This window comes from Mytilus galloprovincialis, chromosome 6 (genome assembly GCF_965363235.1).
Source record: "Mytilus galloprovincialis chromosome 6, xbMytGall1.hap1.1, whole genome shotgun sequence".
Taxonomy (NCBI): Eukaryota; Metazoa; Mollusca; class Bivalvia; order Mytilida; family Mytilidae; genus Mytilus; species Mytilus galloprovincialis.
In genome coordinates, this window is record NC_134843.1 from 63,595,874 (window position 1) to 63,615,431 (window position 19,558).

The following is a 19,558-nucleotide window of genomic DNA, read 5'->3' on the forward strand; positions in this document are numbered from 1 at the left end:
ATGGTCGGGTTGTTGTCTCTTTGACACATTCCCCATTTCCATTTTTTTAGTTTATTTGTATGAAATAATATGTAACAAAGTTTGGGTACTGCATCTTTATGTTAAGTAGTTTGGTAGACTTTTCTACAATTTTGTTATATAAGTGTCCGAATAGTAGTACACTATACTACAAAAATCTTTTTGAGATATAGCAGGTGCAATTTTGTAAATCTGAATTTATTTTCTAAAAGAAATACGAATTAACTGCGGTCAAACCATTATTTCTTGTAGTTAATTTGATTTAAATCAACAAGGTCTTGGTGTATTTCCGATGAACTATTTTTAGAAAAAGAACGAAACGTTCAATAACTTTCTGCTAGACAATGGTGACGTTTGAATGGAAAGTAGATAAAAGCTCGTGAGCAAGTAAATAAGTGAATTGGGTCATGTATAATTCATATGCAGATAAAGTTGTTATATGGCTACTAAGGTAGGGGAAATTGATAATTATTTTAAATAAACATCGCCTCGCTTGTCAAAGATTCTGGTACTGAGGAGACAAGTTTTGTCAAATTCGAGATATAAGTCTTAGATTGAAATAGAGTAAGCCGTGTCTGTTGTTTAATTTTTATGTTCTAGTTCCGGAGAACAATTTTTTGGTATTAAAATTTGCTGTTACAAAATGTTAGAAATTATTATAAATTAAGGAATGTATCTCCCTTATGCATAGCTCTGATTCCTTTCGTGGATTTGGCTATACTTTTTGGACCTTTTGGATTAAAGCTCTTTATCTTTTATATAAGCTTTGGATTTTTAATATTTTGGCCACGAGCATCACTTAAGACACATGTATTGTCGAAATGGGCATCTGGTGCAGGAAAATTGGTACCGTTAATGTTATTGGATTGTTAATGAAAAAAACATTTGATTTATTAATATATCTGAATTTGAAATTAATATTGATCCTTTGATCTACTTGCTTTTGAAGGAACTCCTCCTTGAAAATAAGAAGAAATGAGCATAAACCATGTGAATTGTCATATCTTTTTTCATTTGGCGTTTTCAACTTTTTTTTTGAGGATTATTGTTAAGCTTTTTGAACAAACAAATGACACACTTGAAAACAATAATTTTATTCACTGTAGTAAGTTAATTTTTCCTTTTATGTAATTTTATTTATTTCTTGAGACAAAACAATGATCGGATGATCTTTGACTACCGTATCTGTTATTAACACAATTTCGATTGACAGTGGGACTATATTAATACTTCCCTCTACCAGCTTCTTTCAAGCTTCTTTCAAGAATTCTCTTTTTTTTTTTTAGTTGCACATATTTTAATAGCGATCTCAGCATGATCAGTTAACAGAAACGAGTGTCAAAATTGAAAAATTAAATAAGTATGTCACTAGGAAGAAGCATTTCGCTGACTGATGTAGACCACAAATTCATTTCTTCTCAAGTTATAAACAAATAAAGATAAATAGATAAAAAGATAAATAATAAAAAAGTTTAATTTAAAGATTTTTTTTTCACCGATGACATAAAAACAATGAGACCCATCATAGACAAAGAAGGTACCCATTTCACTACATCACATACTCAGAGCAATGGGCACTATAGAATTGCGCGTGTTAGTCTGTCTATATAAAAAAAAATGTTTATATCAGGTTATCTGACTACTGGAGATTATTTCATCTCAATTTTTAATTTGTTAGCGTGTTACCTTAAATTTACACAACATTATGGTACTATTTTATAATTCTATTGTTAACGGTTGTTTTTGTATTTTGTTTTACATTTTTTAAATTAAGGCAAAACATGTTGTAGATAATATATAAAATTAAAGAGTTTGTAACAATTCGGTGAACAATTAAAACAGGTTTTTTTTCAATCTATGTAACTATACACTTGTTTTTTCATTTACATGTATGTGAGATGTCATTTTGATAACATTTGTATTGTAATTGCTTAAAATATGTGAGAATAGCCATTACTGACTGCTGATCCATTTAAAAGTCAGCGTGTGCCATCGCCATATAATTCAATGACAAACTCATGATTAAATAGGTAAAAAACTATATTTAAATCATTTGACGGATGTAACCAAACTTTTAATTTGTATCCAATTTCAAGATATTAAGAAAGAATACCACGTTTGTCAATCTGAATCCTTAGTTTTGTTTTGTCGGACGATTTAAAATTTGAAAAAAATACATCTATCATGAATTGACATCATTAATGGATATAGATTTAACTCACCCTTTATGGTCCATAGGTGTAAGTAAAGAACCGTTTAACGAATTTTTCGCAGACCGGACATTTTCTATCGAGTGGTGACGTCATGAGTCCCATATGAAATTCACCAATCCCAATCGGCCCATAGGGGGGACCAATTGACGTCGTTAAACTATTCACAGCGTCATGATTTATCTTTGATGCTATAATTGAAATATTAACTAAAGGGAAAATGTTATCTGTTGTTGGGATCAACAGAAGTTAAAAGAACCACTATTCCCGTAACTGGTGTGCTCTGATATGCAATAAAAGATTTTTCGATTTTTGAAATTTTGGGTCCTCAATGCTTTTCAACTTTGTATTTGTTTAGCTTATAACTATTTTGATCTGAGCGTCACTGATGAGTCTTATGTAGACGAAACGTGCGTCTGGCGTATTCAATTACATGTATAAGCCTGGTATCTTTGATTACTATTAAAATCACTGTGTCGATGTCACTGCTGGTGAACGTTTGTCCCCGAGGGTATCGCCAGCCCAGTAGTCAGTACTTCGGTGTTGACATACATATCAATTATAGGGTCATTTTAATAAATTTCATGTTTACTAAAGTATGAATTCAAAATAATAAATACTCCCATGCATAGATTACCGTAGCCGTATTTGACATAACGTTTTTTGAAATTTTTGGTGCTCAATGCTCTTCAACTTTGTACTTGTTTGACTTAATAACTATTTTGATCTTGGCGTCACTGATGTGCGATATGTAGACGAATTAAATTATAAGCCTGGTAATTTTCATAACTATTAAACACAAGTAATGATAATATTTTTTTTTTCATGAAAAGTTTAACTAAAACAAACATATTATATAACACGTATATAATAATAATGTCGGGTTCAGAATCACTTATCTTAATTTCTAAATAGGACTCGAACTAATTATTATCATTGGAAAATCTGTCACAGACTGAAGAACACATGATTGTTTATACACGCTCTGTAGTTCGCTGAGATGTGCCGATCATTAATAATACAACATTAATCTGTCGTCAAAGTATGCAATCAGTATAGGAAGTTATACATATCATTATAATAAGCATATCTTAAATTAATGGTAATCTTTTAAGTCATTGCTACCGGTTAATATAATAATAAGGATATAATATTTTTTCTTTTATATGATGTGTTACGTTTAAATTGAAATCAGATTTACAAAGATGATAAATAAGTTAAAAATTGTGGGTTGTTATTCGTTGTATGTTTAAATAAACACCTTTAAAGTCAATGCACCGTATCTAATAGGTATCATAAGTGTGAAAGTTAGAACTAATTTAAAGTGTTATGCCTAGTTGGTATCTTTATATGAGACGCCTATCAATACATTATTGTGCTAGAAATAAATTATTACCTATTATGACAGAAATATGAAAATTTCTGTAAAACTGTGCTTAACAAAGACGTTCAGAGTGCATAATGTTTTTTTTTCTCTCGTTTTTTCAACAAAGCTAATGATAAGATCTTGAATTTACCTTTCTATAAACACTTACGATCAATTACTTTGTATTGAACTTCGACCACGATACTTTATGTATCATAAAGGAGGTCCGATGTGTCAATTGCTGAGGACCTAATAATAATGTGAAATACATTTGCATTGCACTAAAAATTTAGGGTCAATTACTTTCGTGTGAGTGACCATTATCCACAGCAAACAACCTTCATTAATCTTCTAATTTTTCATACGTTTACACTGACAATTTATGATACGTAAATAAAAAGAGTTGAATTATGTCTGAAAAGTTGGTAAATGTGGGCGTGAATTATGCACTGAATGTCCTAGAGTGCACTCAGTCATTGAGGTGAACAATTTCATTTATATCTTCTGATTTTGTTGGTGATTGGAAACGTCATGGGAATGAACTTTACCATAGTTATGTCGTACAGAATAACAGATAAGTACTATAAGAGTGATTTAATTCTAAGTCCAAATAATCTTGACATCTGTAATATAACGGTATCTGACCTTTGGCATGAAATTAATCGTTGGATTCAGTAATAAAAAAATCGACTATAAAACGAGTATTAATAACATATTTGATATTCATCCTTATATAGAACCAGGCACCTGGGGAAACGATGTCCGCGTTTTTTATGTCATCCCTTTTCCACAAATATGGCACCAAAACAAATAAGAACCAAATGAAAGGTTACATATCAAACTTTTTGTCTTGTATCTAGATGTATAACACTGCAAAAATAAATGTTGCTAGTGAATTTAAAAGACGTTGACACATCGTACTTGTCACCACGTTGTTTTGGGGTTCATAATAATTATCCAATGAAGTAAATTTTGTGAAAGAAGCATTCCTACACAACGAAAGTCTGTGAATATGATAGAATGTAACATATTAAATGAAACAGTTTTCCCTATGAGATATCTTGAATTGAATAACAATTTGATATGGACGTACAAATATGTAGATAAATACAATAGTGATAAGATGAAGCCAGACGAAGTCATTCAAATCAAATTATTATCTTCAATATTAGACTAATGTTCGGACTATTCCTGAGTATGTGTCATATTAACGTGCTGACAGCACTTAAAAAGTTAAATACCATATTATGTCAAAAAGGTTTCCTTTAAAAGTTTCATTTTTGTTATTGAAAAAAAATAATAATTAAAGTCCAACAATTCCTGTATTTATTACTGCATGTTGATTTATGTATAGTTGTTAGTTCTATTATTTTTTTTCTCATTTATTTTATACTATACGTTTATAAAAGTCGTTTCGGTAATTACACTTCATAAAGTTATACCAGTTCAGTGGTTCTATTAGTATTCACTTTCTTACCATTTATGCATTCTAATCTTTTATAAAAATCCTTAAATATCATTAGACTATTTATTTTTAAAAAAAATGTCATTAAGGTTAATCCCTTGATCTCGGTTTCTTCTTTCTTTAATTTTAGTAGAAATATTAACCCTGTATGTACAATAGACACAGTTTATGTTTTATACTTGCAGGACTACGATATTTGTATGTTATACTATAAAATGGTGAACAGAAAAAAGATGTAAGATACGGAAAAGCATATGTTAATTAATATTCAAACAAAGGACACTATTGCAAAGAGAAGAAAACGAAAAGATCGTTTCATTTTTATCAGATTTTTGCATTTCCACAGATTGTTAGTTCAAAATTGAAACACAACACGTACAAACGTGATGCTGTCACTGTCTTTGAAGTTTTATTAAGAATCGTTTTTATATAGATTATACCGTTGGTTTTCCCAATTGAATGGTTTTACACTTAGTCTAGTAATTTTGGGGCCCTTTATAGCTTGCTGTTTTGTGAACTTAAGCTTCGTGTTGAAGATCGTACCTTGACCTATAATGTTTTTTTTTTTATAAATTGTGACTTGGATGGAGATTTGTCTCATTGGCACTCATACCATATCTTCCTTTATGCACTAAAGTTGATTAGCTTGATCTAAGTACTGTTCTTTGGTTGGATTATTGTCTCTTTGACAAGCGATTCCACGCTTTTATGTTGATAAGTAGTAAACGAAATTCCCTCCAAAAACTTCTTAATAAAAAAACAACAACATATGAATTACAACCATATGTTTAATTTTGAACATGGCTCTGTCACAAGCACATATTTAGTTGTATAAATTGTAGTTAAATTAAGGACTAAAAGTACTGTAGTTGAAGTGTGTTTTTACTTTGGAAAATTTATTGTAATACATGTTCACCTATTGATGAAAAAAAAATATTGTCCAACAACAATAGGAAATATGTGTTTGAAACCTCACCACAAACACAAATCGATTTCAGTAATTATTTCACACAGTAAAAAACAACAACTACAGATTTGACATCAATAAAAAAAAATCAGCATTCTACCTGATCATAATATTTTCCCAATTTCTTTTTAGCAGTACACATGTATTAAAACATGCACCGAGATCGAATTAGCTCCTTTCAATAGATAAATATGTTTATTGGCAAAAACTACATTATTATATAAATAATCACAGTAAGTAAATCCAGAGCACATCAGCAAAATCATGACAAATACATATAGTTGAGTATTTTAATCTTAATAAACCTATAAGTAAATAAACAGTAATGGTAAAAAACACACACCTAAGCAAGATTGATTGGTTTGATACATATATAATATAATCATTCTACCAGTAGGAGCCAGAGGTTGCAGCAGGAGTACGCTATTTGCAATGCTTTTTGTAAAAAAAATCAATAAACAAACTTTTAAGATAATATTTGGTTACGGCTACAATATTTACATTAATGTTATGTTTTTTTTCACAATTTTAGTTTGTCTATTATTCAAAAGAAAAGATGTGATAAAAATTTTATTGGTACTTAACAGCTACTTCAGTTTGGAATTCTGACCAAGCATTAAAAACCTCTTTCAAAAATGCATTTCTTTAAAGATGGTTATCCTGGACCTACGTAGAGCAAATCATCTAATTTATTTTGTTCTGAACAAGTTAGTTACTTACAATATTTGTTAGTCTGTGTGGTGAATCTTCTTATCACAGTTATTTTTAATCCTTTTATATATAATATTAGATTTAACATGTAAAGTCCACCCAATTCATGTATTTGAGAAATTGTTTCTCTTTTAAATTTTACCATCCCAAATAAATGACAATAAATTATTAATAAATTGGTTGAGTAACCCATTGTTAAAAGTTGAAATAAGTGATTGATTTTTGAGATGATAAGGCATTTATTTATAGTTTTTTTTCAATTGGTGATCAGTAGTTATTTGACCAACTTTTCATTGTTCTCTGTATCACTTTAAGTTTAGGTCCGTAATTAAGTGTTTACACTTCTTGTAAGTCAACCGAATAGTTAACAGGTAAATAACTTGTTTTATTACAAACAAAATTTGAATGAATGTCATAATAGAATAAAAAAAATGCTCTGTTGCAATCTGAAAACTAGTAATTGTTAATGCATAACCCCTAATTCTTGTTTAAGTGTAATTTATCTTTGTTGTTTTCTTCCCGAATTCTTTACTTTTTCGACGGTATAATTGTTCATATTATGACTTATTGGGTGATATCGTCTGTGCATATGTCTTCATTCCTTTTCTAAACCTTGCTTTATATTTTCACGTTTAAAAAAAAAGCATTATTTAAATTCACAATTGTCATATTTTGTTGTTTTCATTCCTTTGCTAGTCAGCTTCTGACATGATATGTTATACACTTTTCCAGTCTGGAAGTTGCAACTAGTTTAATTCGTAAAAATTCATTTTTTTACAAACAAGTAATAATAACGGTTGTGATTAAATTTCTTTTTATGTTTGTTTTTCTGGTATGTATATTACTTAATATTGTAATAAAATACGTTTGATTGAAGAATATTCGTATCATTTTATACTTAATGATTGCCTATAGGCATATGCATATCTCATAGCAAGCTGTTAAAAACCAACGACCGGATTTATGTACAAGAAAATAGGCGAAAATCAACAACAAACAAAAACAGTCCTTTGACTTAGAATCTGGATATTCACATACATAATGTGTTAAACATGTTAACGGGTGCATAACCTATGACTTGTGTAAAAAAAAAACTTTAATTCGGTTCAAAGTAGATTAATGGACTGACCCTTTAGAACTTTACGTAACGTACACGTACACGACTCATGTGGTGATTTTTTAATCGTACCAGATGTATCATTAACGTTAAATTGAAGAAAGTATAATCAGTACCCTCTTAAAAGACATCTTCACTCTGTATTACCTTTAAATATATATTAAAATAATACGTAAATGTTCAAATGCCTAAATACATCGTATGAACCGAATATTATTTCAAGGGAAAAACGCTGAATCAGGCGTTCAGAAAATAACGCGTATTGTGTTTGCAAATATACTGGATCGTTCGCATGTTTTTTCCTTGACTTTCTAAAGTTACTTTGCTCCCTCTCTGCATCTCTGTCTTTTCTGCATTTTATTATTTAATGACGCCGTTTCATAGGTCAATAATGACATCGTATTGACACGTGATACTGCGAAGAATAAACTTACAAAACCATAGGAAAACGTGCGAAAGCGTACTTTTACCGTAGTGAATCGAATTGGACACGTACTGACCCATTGTAGTGCGTATTTGAGATTTCCAATAAAATGACATACGTACCTAACTCGACGTGCGCACGTAACGGGACCGGTTATTGCTAACCAATTAATTTTGTTAAATGCGTTACTCAAGTTTTAACTAAGCATTCCTAAACTATGAAATCCATTCATAATAAATTTCATCAATATCAAATATTTCTAAGATGATGAAAAACAAAAGAAATCATGATTTTTATATATCACGTGATTATTGAGATTCCCGCCTTAACTTCACTGTCATAAGACCACGTATATATACGTATCTTTACCTATCATACGATTCATTTGAGTTGTCTTTCATGGTTTTGACAATTACTTTGATTTTCAGATATACTTATCTTTGCAAAATTTAATGAGCCTTTTATTATTTATCAGATAGATTCTTCTTTTCGATTTTTTATGTTTTATAATATTTAATTTCCGTGGGTATTAATCTATATAGATTTTGTCGTAATTTCAGAAAAAAATTAACTCAAAATGTTAATCAGAACGTGTCTCTGTTAAAGTTGATAAATGGGATTGCAACATACTTTATTAAGTATCATTTCAAACGTTCTCTTCTTCTGCACTTAATCTCCTCAATTTACAACTTCTAAAAAAAAATTCAACAGGAAAAACGTACGTCAACGGGAAGTGAATATTTAAAAAAAAACGATTTTTACAGGTCATGTACTTCTTTAAATTTTAATAGTTGACATATACTTTTCCTTCAAATGAAAGTCAACGAACATTAAAAAAAGAAAATTGAAGTTGATAATAATGTGTGTAAATAATTGTGTACACCAATTCGTTATATAGATTGTAATTTGGAAGGTGTACTTGATTAGCAAGTGATGACAAATAATCTGCATTCACCACTGTGGATAGTAAACTATCAACTTATCATAGTACATAGTAATTGGCTAAAAATATCCTGTACCCAAGTATTTCTGATTAAAAGTGGATGAGAATGTCTATTTACATAGTTGTTACATTTTTGAGACAACTATAATGTCACTTCAGTCTTTACGGGAATTTTCTTTTTACTCGTATTCATCCGATTAGAAGTAGATTCTAAAGCTATCGCATATATTGATTGAGTTTCAATTTTTGTTTCGCTTTGGAGGTATATATATATATACATATATATATAAAAGTGACAACTATGCGACAGATCCAATGACAGGATCACCAGTGAAGGTGTTACTCGACTGAAAAAAAACCATTTTATATTCATGATTATATACTTGTATATGGGATTGACTGGTAGCAGGCTAGCCTCTAATACAAATTCAATTATTTTGTTAGACCCCCTGATCGAATGACTTTAAGACTGTATTTTTCGGCTTCTCCACCAAGCATGATGCATTCACGAGCAAGAGCAGGTATTGGTTTACTCGTAAAAAGACTAGTGTGTCTTGATAGTGGTTACACTCTCTTGTTACCTAGCATATGAAAATGCGACTATTAATTGTCGGGCATGTTTAAAAAGGTATATGTATTAATCATTATAATTAATTTTCATCATCCTCAATATATATGTAATATTTGTCGCTGGATATAAGACATACATCAGTATCATCATCATCATAAGTACTATAGCTTGAGGCTTAATCTTCGTCGTAAGTACATGTATTATATATAGCTGTAGGCTTCTTCGTCGTAAGTATAACGTGAGGCTTAATTCGTATCTAATATTTTAGCCAGATTATGTCGAGAACTTATTTTACGCATGCATCTCTATGATACATAGTTTTTATAAATATCCAAGTTAAAGCCAATGGAGATCGTTTATCAAATGATCATGTCACAATTAAAACAGATAGAAAGGGATTGACTCGTGAGACTGAAACGAAGCATAAAAACAGCTAGCCATTTCTAGTATTTCCAAATAAGCTCCATGTATCCACAGCTGCTGAACACTATCTTAAAAACAACTACAACTAATAAATAAAGAATAACTATCCCGTTTATAATATTGATCAACTATGTCGTACTGTTACACCATTGTCCTAGTATGGATGTGACTGTCCCAAGTCAGGAACCTTTAATTCAGTGCTTATCGTTTGTTGTTGTGTTTTCGTTGATTTTTTTTAACATTAATTTGGCTGTTAGTTTTAGTTGTTTACATTTGTCATTTTGTGGCCTCTTATAGCTGACTATGCTGCATGGACTTTTCTCATTGTTGAAAGCCCTTCGTTGGACTATAGTTGTTAAAATTTCTGTGTCATTTGGTCTCTTGTGAAGAGTTGTCTCATTGACGATCATACTACATCTTGTTTTTTGTACATCACAAATTAAGAATAAAACATTCTTAGACAATCTAGAAAAGCGAGACCTTTTGTCATGTCAAAAGTACAGAGTATCTGTAGGACCATTAGTGGTCATAACTGTTTAGCAGATTTTATGTATTGCCCATGTGTCCATTAGATTACACGTCAGTATCACATGTCTGTGTCCAGTGAGCTACTAAATCACGGGAAAAAAATTCAATTCAGTATGTATTCTTAAACTTTTAAATCATATGTTGTTTTTAAAAAGTATTTATCAAAGTCAAACGACAATCATTTAAGTTTTTTTTTCGTGCAATACAATTTGTGATCATGGTCGGATCCAAGATATTTGAAAGAGGGTGTAGTTTTCTATAATTGAACTTATACTGACGAGCGGAGCGATGCAAACAACGATTTCGACAATTATACGCTAAAAATGATATGGATTTTAAAACTTATTTAGCGATCGAAAAGGGGGAGTACGCCCTCTACCCCTGTATCCTCGGATGCAAGTTTAGGTATACTTAAACAAAAACCTCGCCCCATCATTTGGTATAGGTAAAGACGAAAAAGTACTTTTGAAAATTATATCATTGATATGAATTTCTGCCCACATCAAATTATCTTCAATTAAATTATAGAAAAATATTATTTTGTTTTAAAAGTCGAGTACATCTTTTACATTCGGGTGTGTTGAAATCTACTTTAAACGTTAAATCTTTTTAAAACAATAAAAAGGCAAACTTTTCACTTCGGAATTCGTTATTTTAATATTTGCATGCTAAATTTCGTCTTGATAGTTTTTAAAATTCATAATTTGAGAAGAACTAAAATATGGGTCAAGTGAAATGACAAGAAATGATGGGTGTGTTGGATTACAAGTTGCTAATTTACTTGTTCCATTTTATCATTTGTGTCAATAAAATCATTCAAAGTTTAATGACAAAATATTTAAAGAGTAAAACAATTAGTTGGGGTTGATTTTTACTGACGGTATATTCCAGCAAACAATGCGTGTTCAAAAAGCAAAACATGCATGCAGTGTATGCTCCCCTCCGTCATGCTTCAATGCAGTAGGACGAAATACGTTGAGTTAGGTCGGTTATGTCGAGTAAAGTCATTTTATTGGAAATCTCTATTGAAACGTAGTAAAACGTAGTTTCTACGTAATAAAACGTATTAAAACTTAGTAGAACGTGTTCCGTGTATTTATCGAAAAACATTACAAAACGTAATAATTCGTATACGAACGGTTCAAAACGTGGCTCAACCTAGTAAAACGTACGAACCGTTAAAAGAATATAAAAATACACGAAACGGAGCATTTATCAACGTACCATAACCTAGCTGTGAAAACGTAACAGTGTGATTGGGACTTTAAAGAGCCAAAATGTCTTTGAGCATTTGGTTAAATGCATTAACATTTCGTGGAAAAATTCAGTGATTGATCTACAAAGGTAAGAACTTCAGGTACAATTTGAGGACATAACATGGGTAGGCATTATTGAAAATAAGCATCAAATGAGGTTTACTTTGTCCTAAGAAATTTTTCATAATTCATTATTCGTTTCTTAATATTTAAACGGCATATTTTGCACTGGATGATCATTTCGACAATTATTGAAACTTCATTGATGCACGAGGCAAAACTTTGAAATTAAGTAAATAATGTAAACAGTGAAAAGCTGACAAAATCTGAAATCAAGAAAAATAAATATAACACAGTATAAAGGTTTAAATGTTGAATTATTTTTGTTTTGTACAAGAGGTTCGTGATTGGTATTACCGAACTACCTGACTTACTACATCAATACTCATTCTGATAGTGTTTTTCTTTCATTCTTTACATGTGCATTGTTTCCTTGTCAATAAAATCAAGCTAGAATCTTGCTCATTTGATTTAATGTAGTTTATTAATACAAACATTGTTTTAGTTGTTTATTTTCTCCTGTTTGTAAACAAGTACACTTTTTTTTTTTTTACTTTCCTTCATATTTTCAAAATTAATCTACTTATTACATATGTAATGAAAAATAAAACGAAAACAAGACGAATTTTCACCCAAATTGAGATATAAAATTGTTAGTTATAAAAATCCCTGTCACCTTTCCAAATTCTTGTAAGTTTGTTCAAACAAATGTAGTCCTAAATTCAGCATGATTTCAACAATTTTATAAAAACAAATCTCTTTTAAACAATATACCTATTGGTATGTCAATACAAAATACTTTTGACTAGTGCTTTACTCGATCAAAGGCTTCCAATTTTGTTTTGCGTTCTTTAAATATAGCTAATGTTCCTAGCGCCATATTTTTATTGTAACATACCATAACGTGTTTTATACGGTAATCAACAAGATTTTTGCATTTCTTCAAGAAAAGGTTCAATATGAAGAGAAAACATGAGTTGACTTACATGAATGATTGCTAATTAAAACATAAAACTATCCACTTGCTACAAAACAGTATGGTCTTCAAAATGGACAAAATCAACAGGGCCACAACATGACAACATATAAAACAAATCAATTGAAAAAAAAACATTAGTCTTATTAATGTTCAAACCCATAATCTGAAAACAAATTTGATACAAAAAGCAGCACGAGCAAGCAATGTCTTTAATTACAACATGACCATTAGGATTGTTTCCTGTATTTCTAGTTCGATTGGATAGATGCGTTCAACATAGTCATCAAATTTTGAATTATTTAGTGAGAGAACATCATCTTTATAGCGGAAAGTAACGTTAAAGGATATTGCTAACTTTTTTCTTCGTAAGAAGTGCCTGTATGAAGTCAGCCTCATAATAATCAAAGTTGTTATACTGATGTTATCATACTATCTTTATATTCATTACGATACATACAAATATTCAAAATCAGTCAAGTCTGATCAAATCCGAACGCGGGAAATGTAATTCTATACATCCATTCATTTAATTTAACAATGACTAGTGAATTAAATTTAACTACAACAGAACTGTCATAGATAACGATTGCCTATAATTAACGTATCATTCTAATAAAAATGTAAAGATTATGTTTCAAGTTCAAAATATTTTCACATAACTGCGTTGGTTTACCCAACATTCTTTGTTAATCACGACATTGTACATGGAAGTATAAGCCATATATTTTTTTACGTTTTTCCAATGGAATATTTGTTTTTGTTGGTAATAATCTATATGATCCTGATGCCCAGTAAGTATTCCATATTTACGGCGGCAGTATTTATTACCACATTCACCAATCATATTTTACTCTGTAGGTATGGTTGACATTCAAACGGCCATTCTATTTTTATTTCGATAGACAGAGACTCACAAGGACGGGTACCAAACTATGGAGTTGAATTGTTTTAAGGGTTATACTAAAATTTCTTCATCTATATTTCAGATTTAAATTAAAAGGTTTATTGCATGATTTCTAACTACTGTGGTCAGACAAAGGATAGTTTAAAAGTTTAAAATCACTTAAATGCAACACATTTGTACAATGTTGTACGTGTTTAAATGCAAACGTCAACATAACATACATATCTTATTAACATATCTAACATTGAAATGTGTTAAATGGTGCCTTATGAATTTTACGTTCTTGTGAAAGTCAACCATGATATCCAAAGGTATGATATGCATAAAAAAAATATGCAATGTTTGAATAAAGTACCGTAAATAAATATCCTTTTCTTTAATTTGCATTCAATTGTATCTCATTTTACCCATAACATGGAAATAATATATTCGTTTGCCATGCATTCATTCATTTCTTATTAAAACATTGTTGTGACTTCATTCTATTTTTTTAACCCGTTCTTTATTTCAGGGATTGGACTATTATTTACCTGTAAGAAATCATTATGTTACCTTTAGGTGTACAATATTTTTAAAAATAGCCTTCCTCTTTCTTAAAACTATTGGACAGCTAAAGGTAGCATATTAACTGATTCTTACAGGTAAATGATATTTCAATCACTGAAATAAAAACAAACTATTATTAACCCAATTGTTTTTGATCATGTAAACAAAAATACAACCAAAGAACAAATGACAATTTAAAAAAAAATCTATTAATGTCACCTTCCAATACAATAATTTTGTTACTCATCAAAACGGTTTTTTAGGGAAAAATCACTTTCAAATTGATTTTTAATACTACCAATACTAATATCACAGCCATTGTTTTCGTGTTTTTGGGTTGTCTCTTTAAGCACTTTCAAAATTTACCTCTGGTGTTGCTCTTATTCTTCCTAACATCATTTTCAACTACAATTAAAATGAAAAAGCAGTTTAGTTATGCCTCTGAAATTTGATCGAATCACAATACAAGGGCCATAAACAACCTAAACCTTTTCCTGTGTACAAAGTGCGAATCTAGAACTTTCTTCATGAACATGAATAGTTTTTATAATTTTCAGGTTAAAAGTCGGTATTATTACGGTGACCAGACACAATGTTTTTTTTAGATTTAATCGTCAAACATACTACATGTACTATATGGCTATCTTATATATCATTTGATTCTGGGAAATTAATACTTTTGAAATATCGATGTCGTCAAAAAAAAAAATGTGGTAACAGTTTTGCATAAAATGAGGTCAAAGACCAAATTCTGTTATTATTTTTTTTTCTTCCATATTTTCAAAAATTTTAAGATATATGTAACAATTAGGGTTAAATTTCAGATACAGACATTTTCTCAAATCAATTAGGAATGGATTATCTTGAAAATTAAAAAAAAAGGGATTATTATCGATTTATTCTGAAAAGAGGCGTTTTTCATACACTTGTTCTTATACACTTATACAAGATCAACAAATATTGTTTAAATTACAGTATTTACCTTGCCGTATTACATTTAACCTCAGCAATAAATGATAAATATTATTTTTACGTGAAGCCTACTATCATGAAAGCGTATTTTGCAAAAGCTCATTCATATAATTAATCAAAACTCAAAACCACTCAATACCTCAAAGCAGTTACAATTAAAAATCCAATCAAAGAGATCCACACAACAGAATTTAGCCAGTAATATCTCCTGGTTCATCTGCCAAGGAACATGATTGGAAATCTCTACATAATTCTGACCTTTTACAGAAGCAAGACTCCAAACATAAAATGTTTTATTGTGAACAAACACATGATTTGTTTATGAAGATTTTCCCTTACAAGAAAACACAAGCACCTGCAAGATTTCTGCTGACATATGCCCTTTAAAATAGACGGGGTGTAATGAATCATTTAACTTGCGCCAACCGTATACTGAAGATGACAGAATAGGGGATTTAGCAATATGTAATACGGTTCAAATTTGAGTTTGAACGAAACACGTAAAAATAACCATTTTCAGTGCAGCTTCACAAGGAGGTTAACTGACTAGACTTGACGTATAAATATCTTGATGGAATGATTTTAAGAGATTGTTCTGCTCATAAAGCTTTGAAATTAATGTTCATGCTCAAAAAAGGGCTTCATTTTTGTCAATATTACCGAAGCTCTGTAAACCACTGTACTTCAAAGTTTTGTAGACAGTATATTTACCTACTCTTTACAAAGTCATAGTAATGTCGCATCCGGTAAATGCATTTATAACAGTCAACTTGTTGAGGGTAAAAAATCTTCGCCCATCCTTTAATGTTCCCCATCTGCACCCACAACTCGCTGGTATGTGTCATATGTTTGAAGAAATCACAGAGGTCCGTATAATTTTTCTTCTTCCATTCCTCTAAACTTCGTGTTGAAGTTTGAGGCATGAATTATCACTCGAGTATCGACCTCATCTTGAGTGCTGAACAAGTGACGACAGTCATTAAGAGTGTTGGTATAAATAACTTTGACAATTTCGGGATTTACAATATTTCGGCTAAGTAAAGCTCACAATCAGGTAGAATCAAAGGTGATTTGTCAAAGTTTTGAAAGATTAAACCACCAACATAATTAAGGAGTGCCTGATTGTTTTCTTTAATAGAAAGAAACTTCTCCCAGTCAGAAATACTTCTTCAATAATCTGATACACTTTAAAGGGAGCTGTAATCTTTGTGCGTCCTGTGTTCCTTTCTGCAGATTTTATAGAGTTGTTCCTGTCGTAGCGTTCAAAATATATCTGCTACTGTGTGCGCTACAGAAAAACATTTGGAGATATTTTTTTAATAATCAGCTGCAAGTTCACCGAATGTTCTACTTTTCTTAACATCAACACATTGAACCAATGCCGTACCATCTCTGATTTAAGTTATGAGTGATGGTACAATGGAAGGTAAGGAAAGTGCACAAGAGACTTAAGATTCTAATTGCTTCACCAAATCCGACTTGCATGATTTTCTCGTGGTGCCGTCATCGTGAAAAAGAAAATTTGGAAGGGGACCTGCAGGTTGCGGCAGCACATTTTCTATTCTAACATCATCTCTACAGTTTGCCAAAAGTAGTGCACGTCTTAATATAAGTTCTTGAATTATATGACCAGAAATTATTTCCGCAGATCAAAGTACTCTAAATGCAAAATATTTGTAGTATTAAACTTTTACAAAAACTCTTTATTGACGGATTAATTTTACTAAACTGTATTTAATACCGTTAACATAAGATGTAACAACAATGTACAATATAACAGGAATCATTTCACGCATGTTATATTACCATATAGACCTCAAACCTTTTCATATTCGATTTTCTGTCAAGTAAACAAACGTTCTTCAAAGCCCATTTTACTAAAATTGCATCGAACATTTTTTTGACGACAAGTCAAAATATTAAGTTTAACATTTGAACTACCAATGCTGTGATTTTTAGCCGTATAGTCAGAATGACGATTAAACTCCTTAAATAAGCGACTTTTCCGTACTGGGTCACCGTACTAGTATTACATGTTTGCTTTTCTCTTTTATATTAAAAACTTGCAATAAAATAAAATGCCACAGACTCTTGCCTATAACTCATCACAAATAAGACTCCTATCCCCACCCTCATAGAGCCTTCCACAAATCACCTATTATACCGTTAGGATAGTTTGAATGGTAAAACTATTTTTACTATTGTTATTTGTCATAATTCAAATATCTCCTATATGCAGCTTCCATAGGACTTAACTTTTTTTTTTAATTATTAATATAAATTTATTAAGTGATTCCACAACTGATTACTATAATATGTGGAGGTAGTCTCTATACTTTCGTTTCTCCTGTGTGCATATTAACAACATAGTGTGTCTTGCACGAAAAGATGATTGTATTAGGATTGAACATTGCAAAGATTGAAAAAAAAGTTATCATACCTCCAAAATGGTAAAGGGTCGTAAATATAAATGACAAATTTGTCTAAAACTTTGCACTGATGATCCCATTAATACGTTCATCAAACAAACAAAAAATAAACAAATTGAGGGTTACCCGTTTACGGCCATTTCACAATAAAATGATGAAAGGAAATGAGGAATGTGTCAAAGAGACAATAACCCGATCATAGAGATGACAACAGCCGAAAGCCACCAATGGGTCTTTAATGCAGCGAGAAACACCCGCACCCGGAGGAGTCCTTCAGCTGGCCCGTAAACAAATATGTATAATAGTTCAGTGATAATGGACGTCAAAACCTGACATTTCTAATGACATTTTAACAAATTACCTTTTTAGTTTCAGAAAATAAATGTATAAAAAATAAATGTAAAGCAAAGAAATATTGAGTAAAATAAAAATTATTCTATGACAATTGTAGATGTTGTCATCCAAACATTGTATGTAATAATACATAATTTTCAACTTCAGTGCTTGTGTTAACTGTAAATAAACATTCACTGTAAACAATTGCATGCTATTCAAAGTAAATGGTCTGTTTGATATTTTAAGAAATCGGGTTTTTTTTAAACATTCAGTTTTATTTTTTCAAACATTTTGGTAAAAAATATTCATTTTATAAAATGTCTTTAATCGAACAGGCATTTTCAGAAATGTCTTAAAATTTTACAAAATGCCTAAATTTAGAAAATGTCTGCAACAAATATAAATAAAGCCAACAGTTGTATATCGCTGTTCGATAGTTATAAGTGGATTGAGAGAAAACAAATTCGGGTTACAAACTAAAACTAAGGTAATCACAATCTGAAATGTTTTAGCATAGCTTTGATTTAAATTAATCTTCATTGTACATTATTTGATTTTGTCAATGAAAAGTGTACAGTGCTATTGAAACAAACATACCGGTACATAAACATCTTTATCAATTATAATTAATTCTGCACGATGAATAACATTTCAATCAAATAGTAAATTGTGAAAACTTTATTGTTTAATATGAATCTTCAACTTACATTGTCAGGATTTTCATGATTACCGAATTCTATACCCCTGGATATGTGTCTAGTTTTAAAGGAATAGTTATGAATAACAATTTATGTATGTTTCTCAGGATTCTAACCAAATGCTGACCAGTCGCAGCAATATCATGAAAAGATACCTGATAAGCTATTAAAATAAAACAAAAATAACTTTTCATGACAAGACAGGTATTTCTGCTTGGAATGATTAAAAACAGCTTTGTTCTTCCCTCATCAATATTCTGCAGGATCAAATAGGAGAGTTTGAATGGGTTTTAAAGAATGAAAAATAATGTATTTAAGGTACACAGTAAATAAAGATAAAAGAAAGAAAGGAAAAAAAAAGAATAATGGACGTGAAATCATAAGAAATACAGAAAAAACATAATCAATAGAACAAATGGTATAAAAAAAATAGAGCAGAAAGAACTAAAGAAGCCTCCATCTAGATCATCAGGTTTGCAAGTTAATTTTGTGAAATGAATCATTTAAAAAAAATGTATACAGCCTGTGGTCTTATCTTTAACAATGTGCAAGCTAAACAAAAAATGGCTATACTAAATCATTGTAAATGGTGCTTCTATAAAATATTTTATGTGTTCTTGGCCAATAAACATTCG

At 30.4% G+C, this 19,558-nt stretch overlaps 2 protein-coding genes across 3 annotated transcripts in view; one reads left to right on the forward strand and one right to left on the reverse strand.

The window, feature by feature from the left end:
* Positions 1-19,558, reverse strand: part of LOC143078641 (synaptogenesis protein syg-2-like) — a 147,003-nt gene that overhangs the window by 44,933 nt on the left and 82,512 nt on the right. The gene's annotated exons all lie outside the window — the stretch shown is intronic.
* LOC143080082 (uncharacterized) overlaps positions 13,705-19,558 on the forward strand; it is a 65,137-nt gene continuing 59,283 nt past the window's right edge. For both annotated transcript variants that reach the window (XR_012979612.1, XM_076255756.1), the window contains exon 1: positions 13,705-13,829. Coding sequence is in view for 1 of the 2 variants with exons in the window: in XM_076255756.1 (XP_076111871.1) it covers positions 13,781-13,829 (49 nt within the window). In the remaining variant the exon portion in view is untranslated. The remainder of the gene's footprint in view (positions 13,830-19,558) is intronic.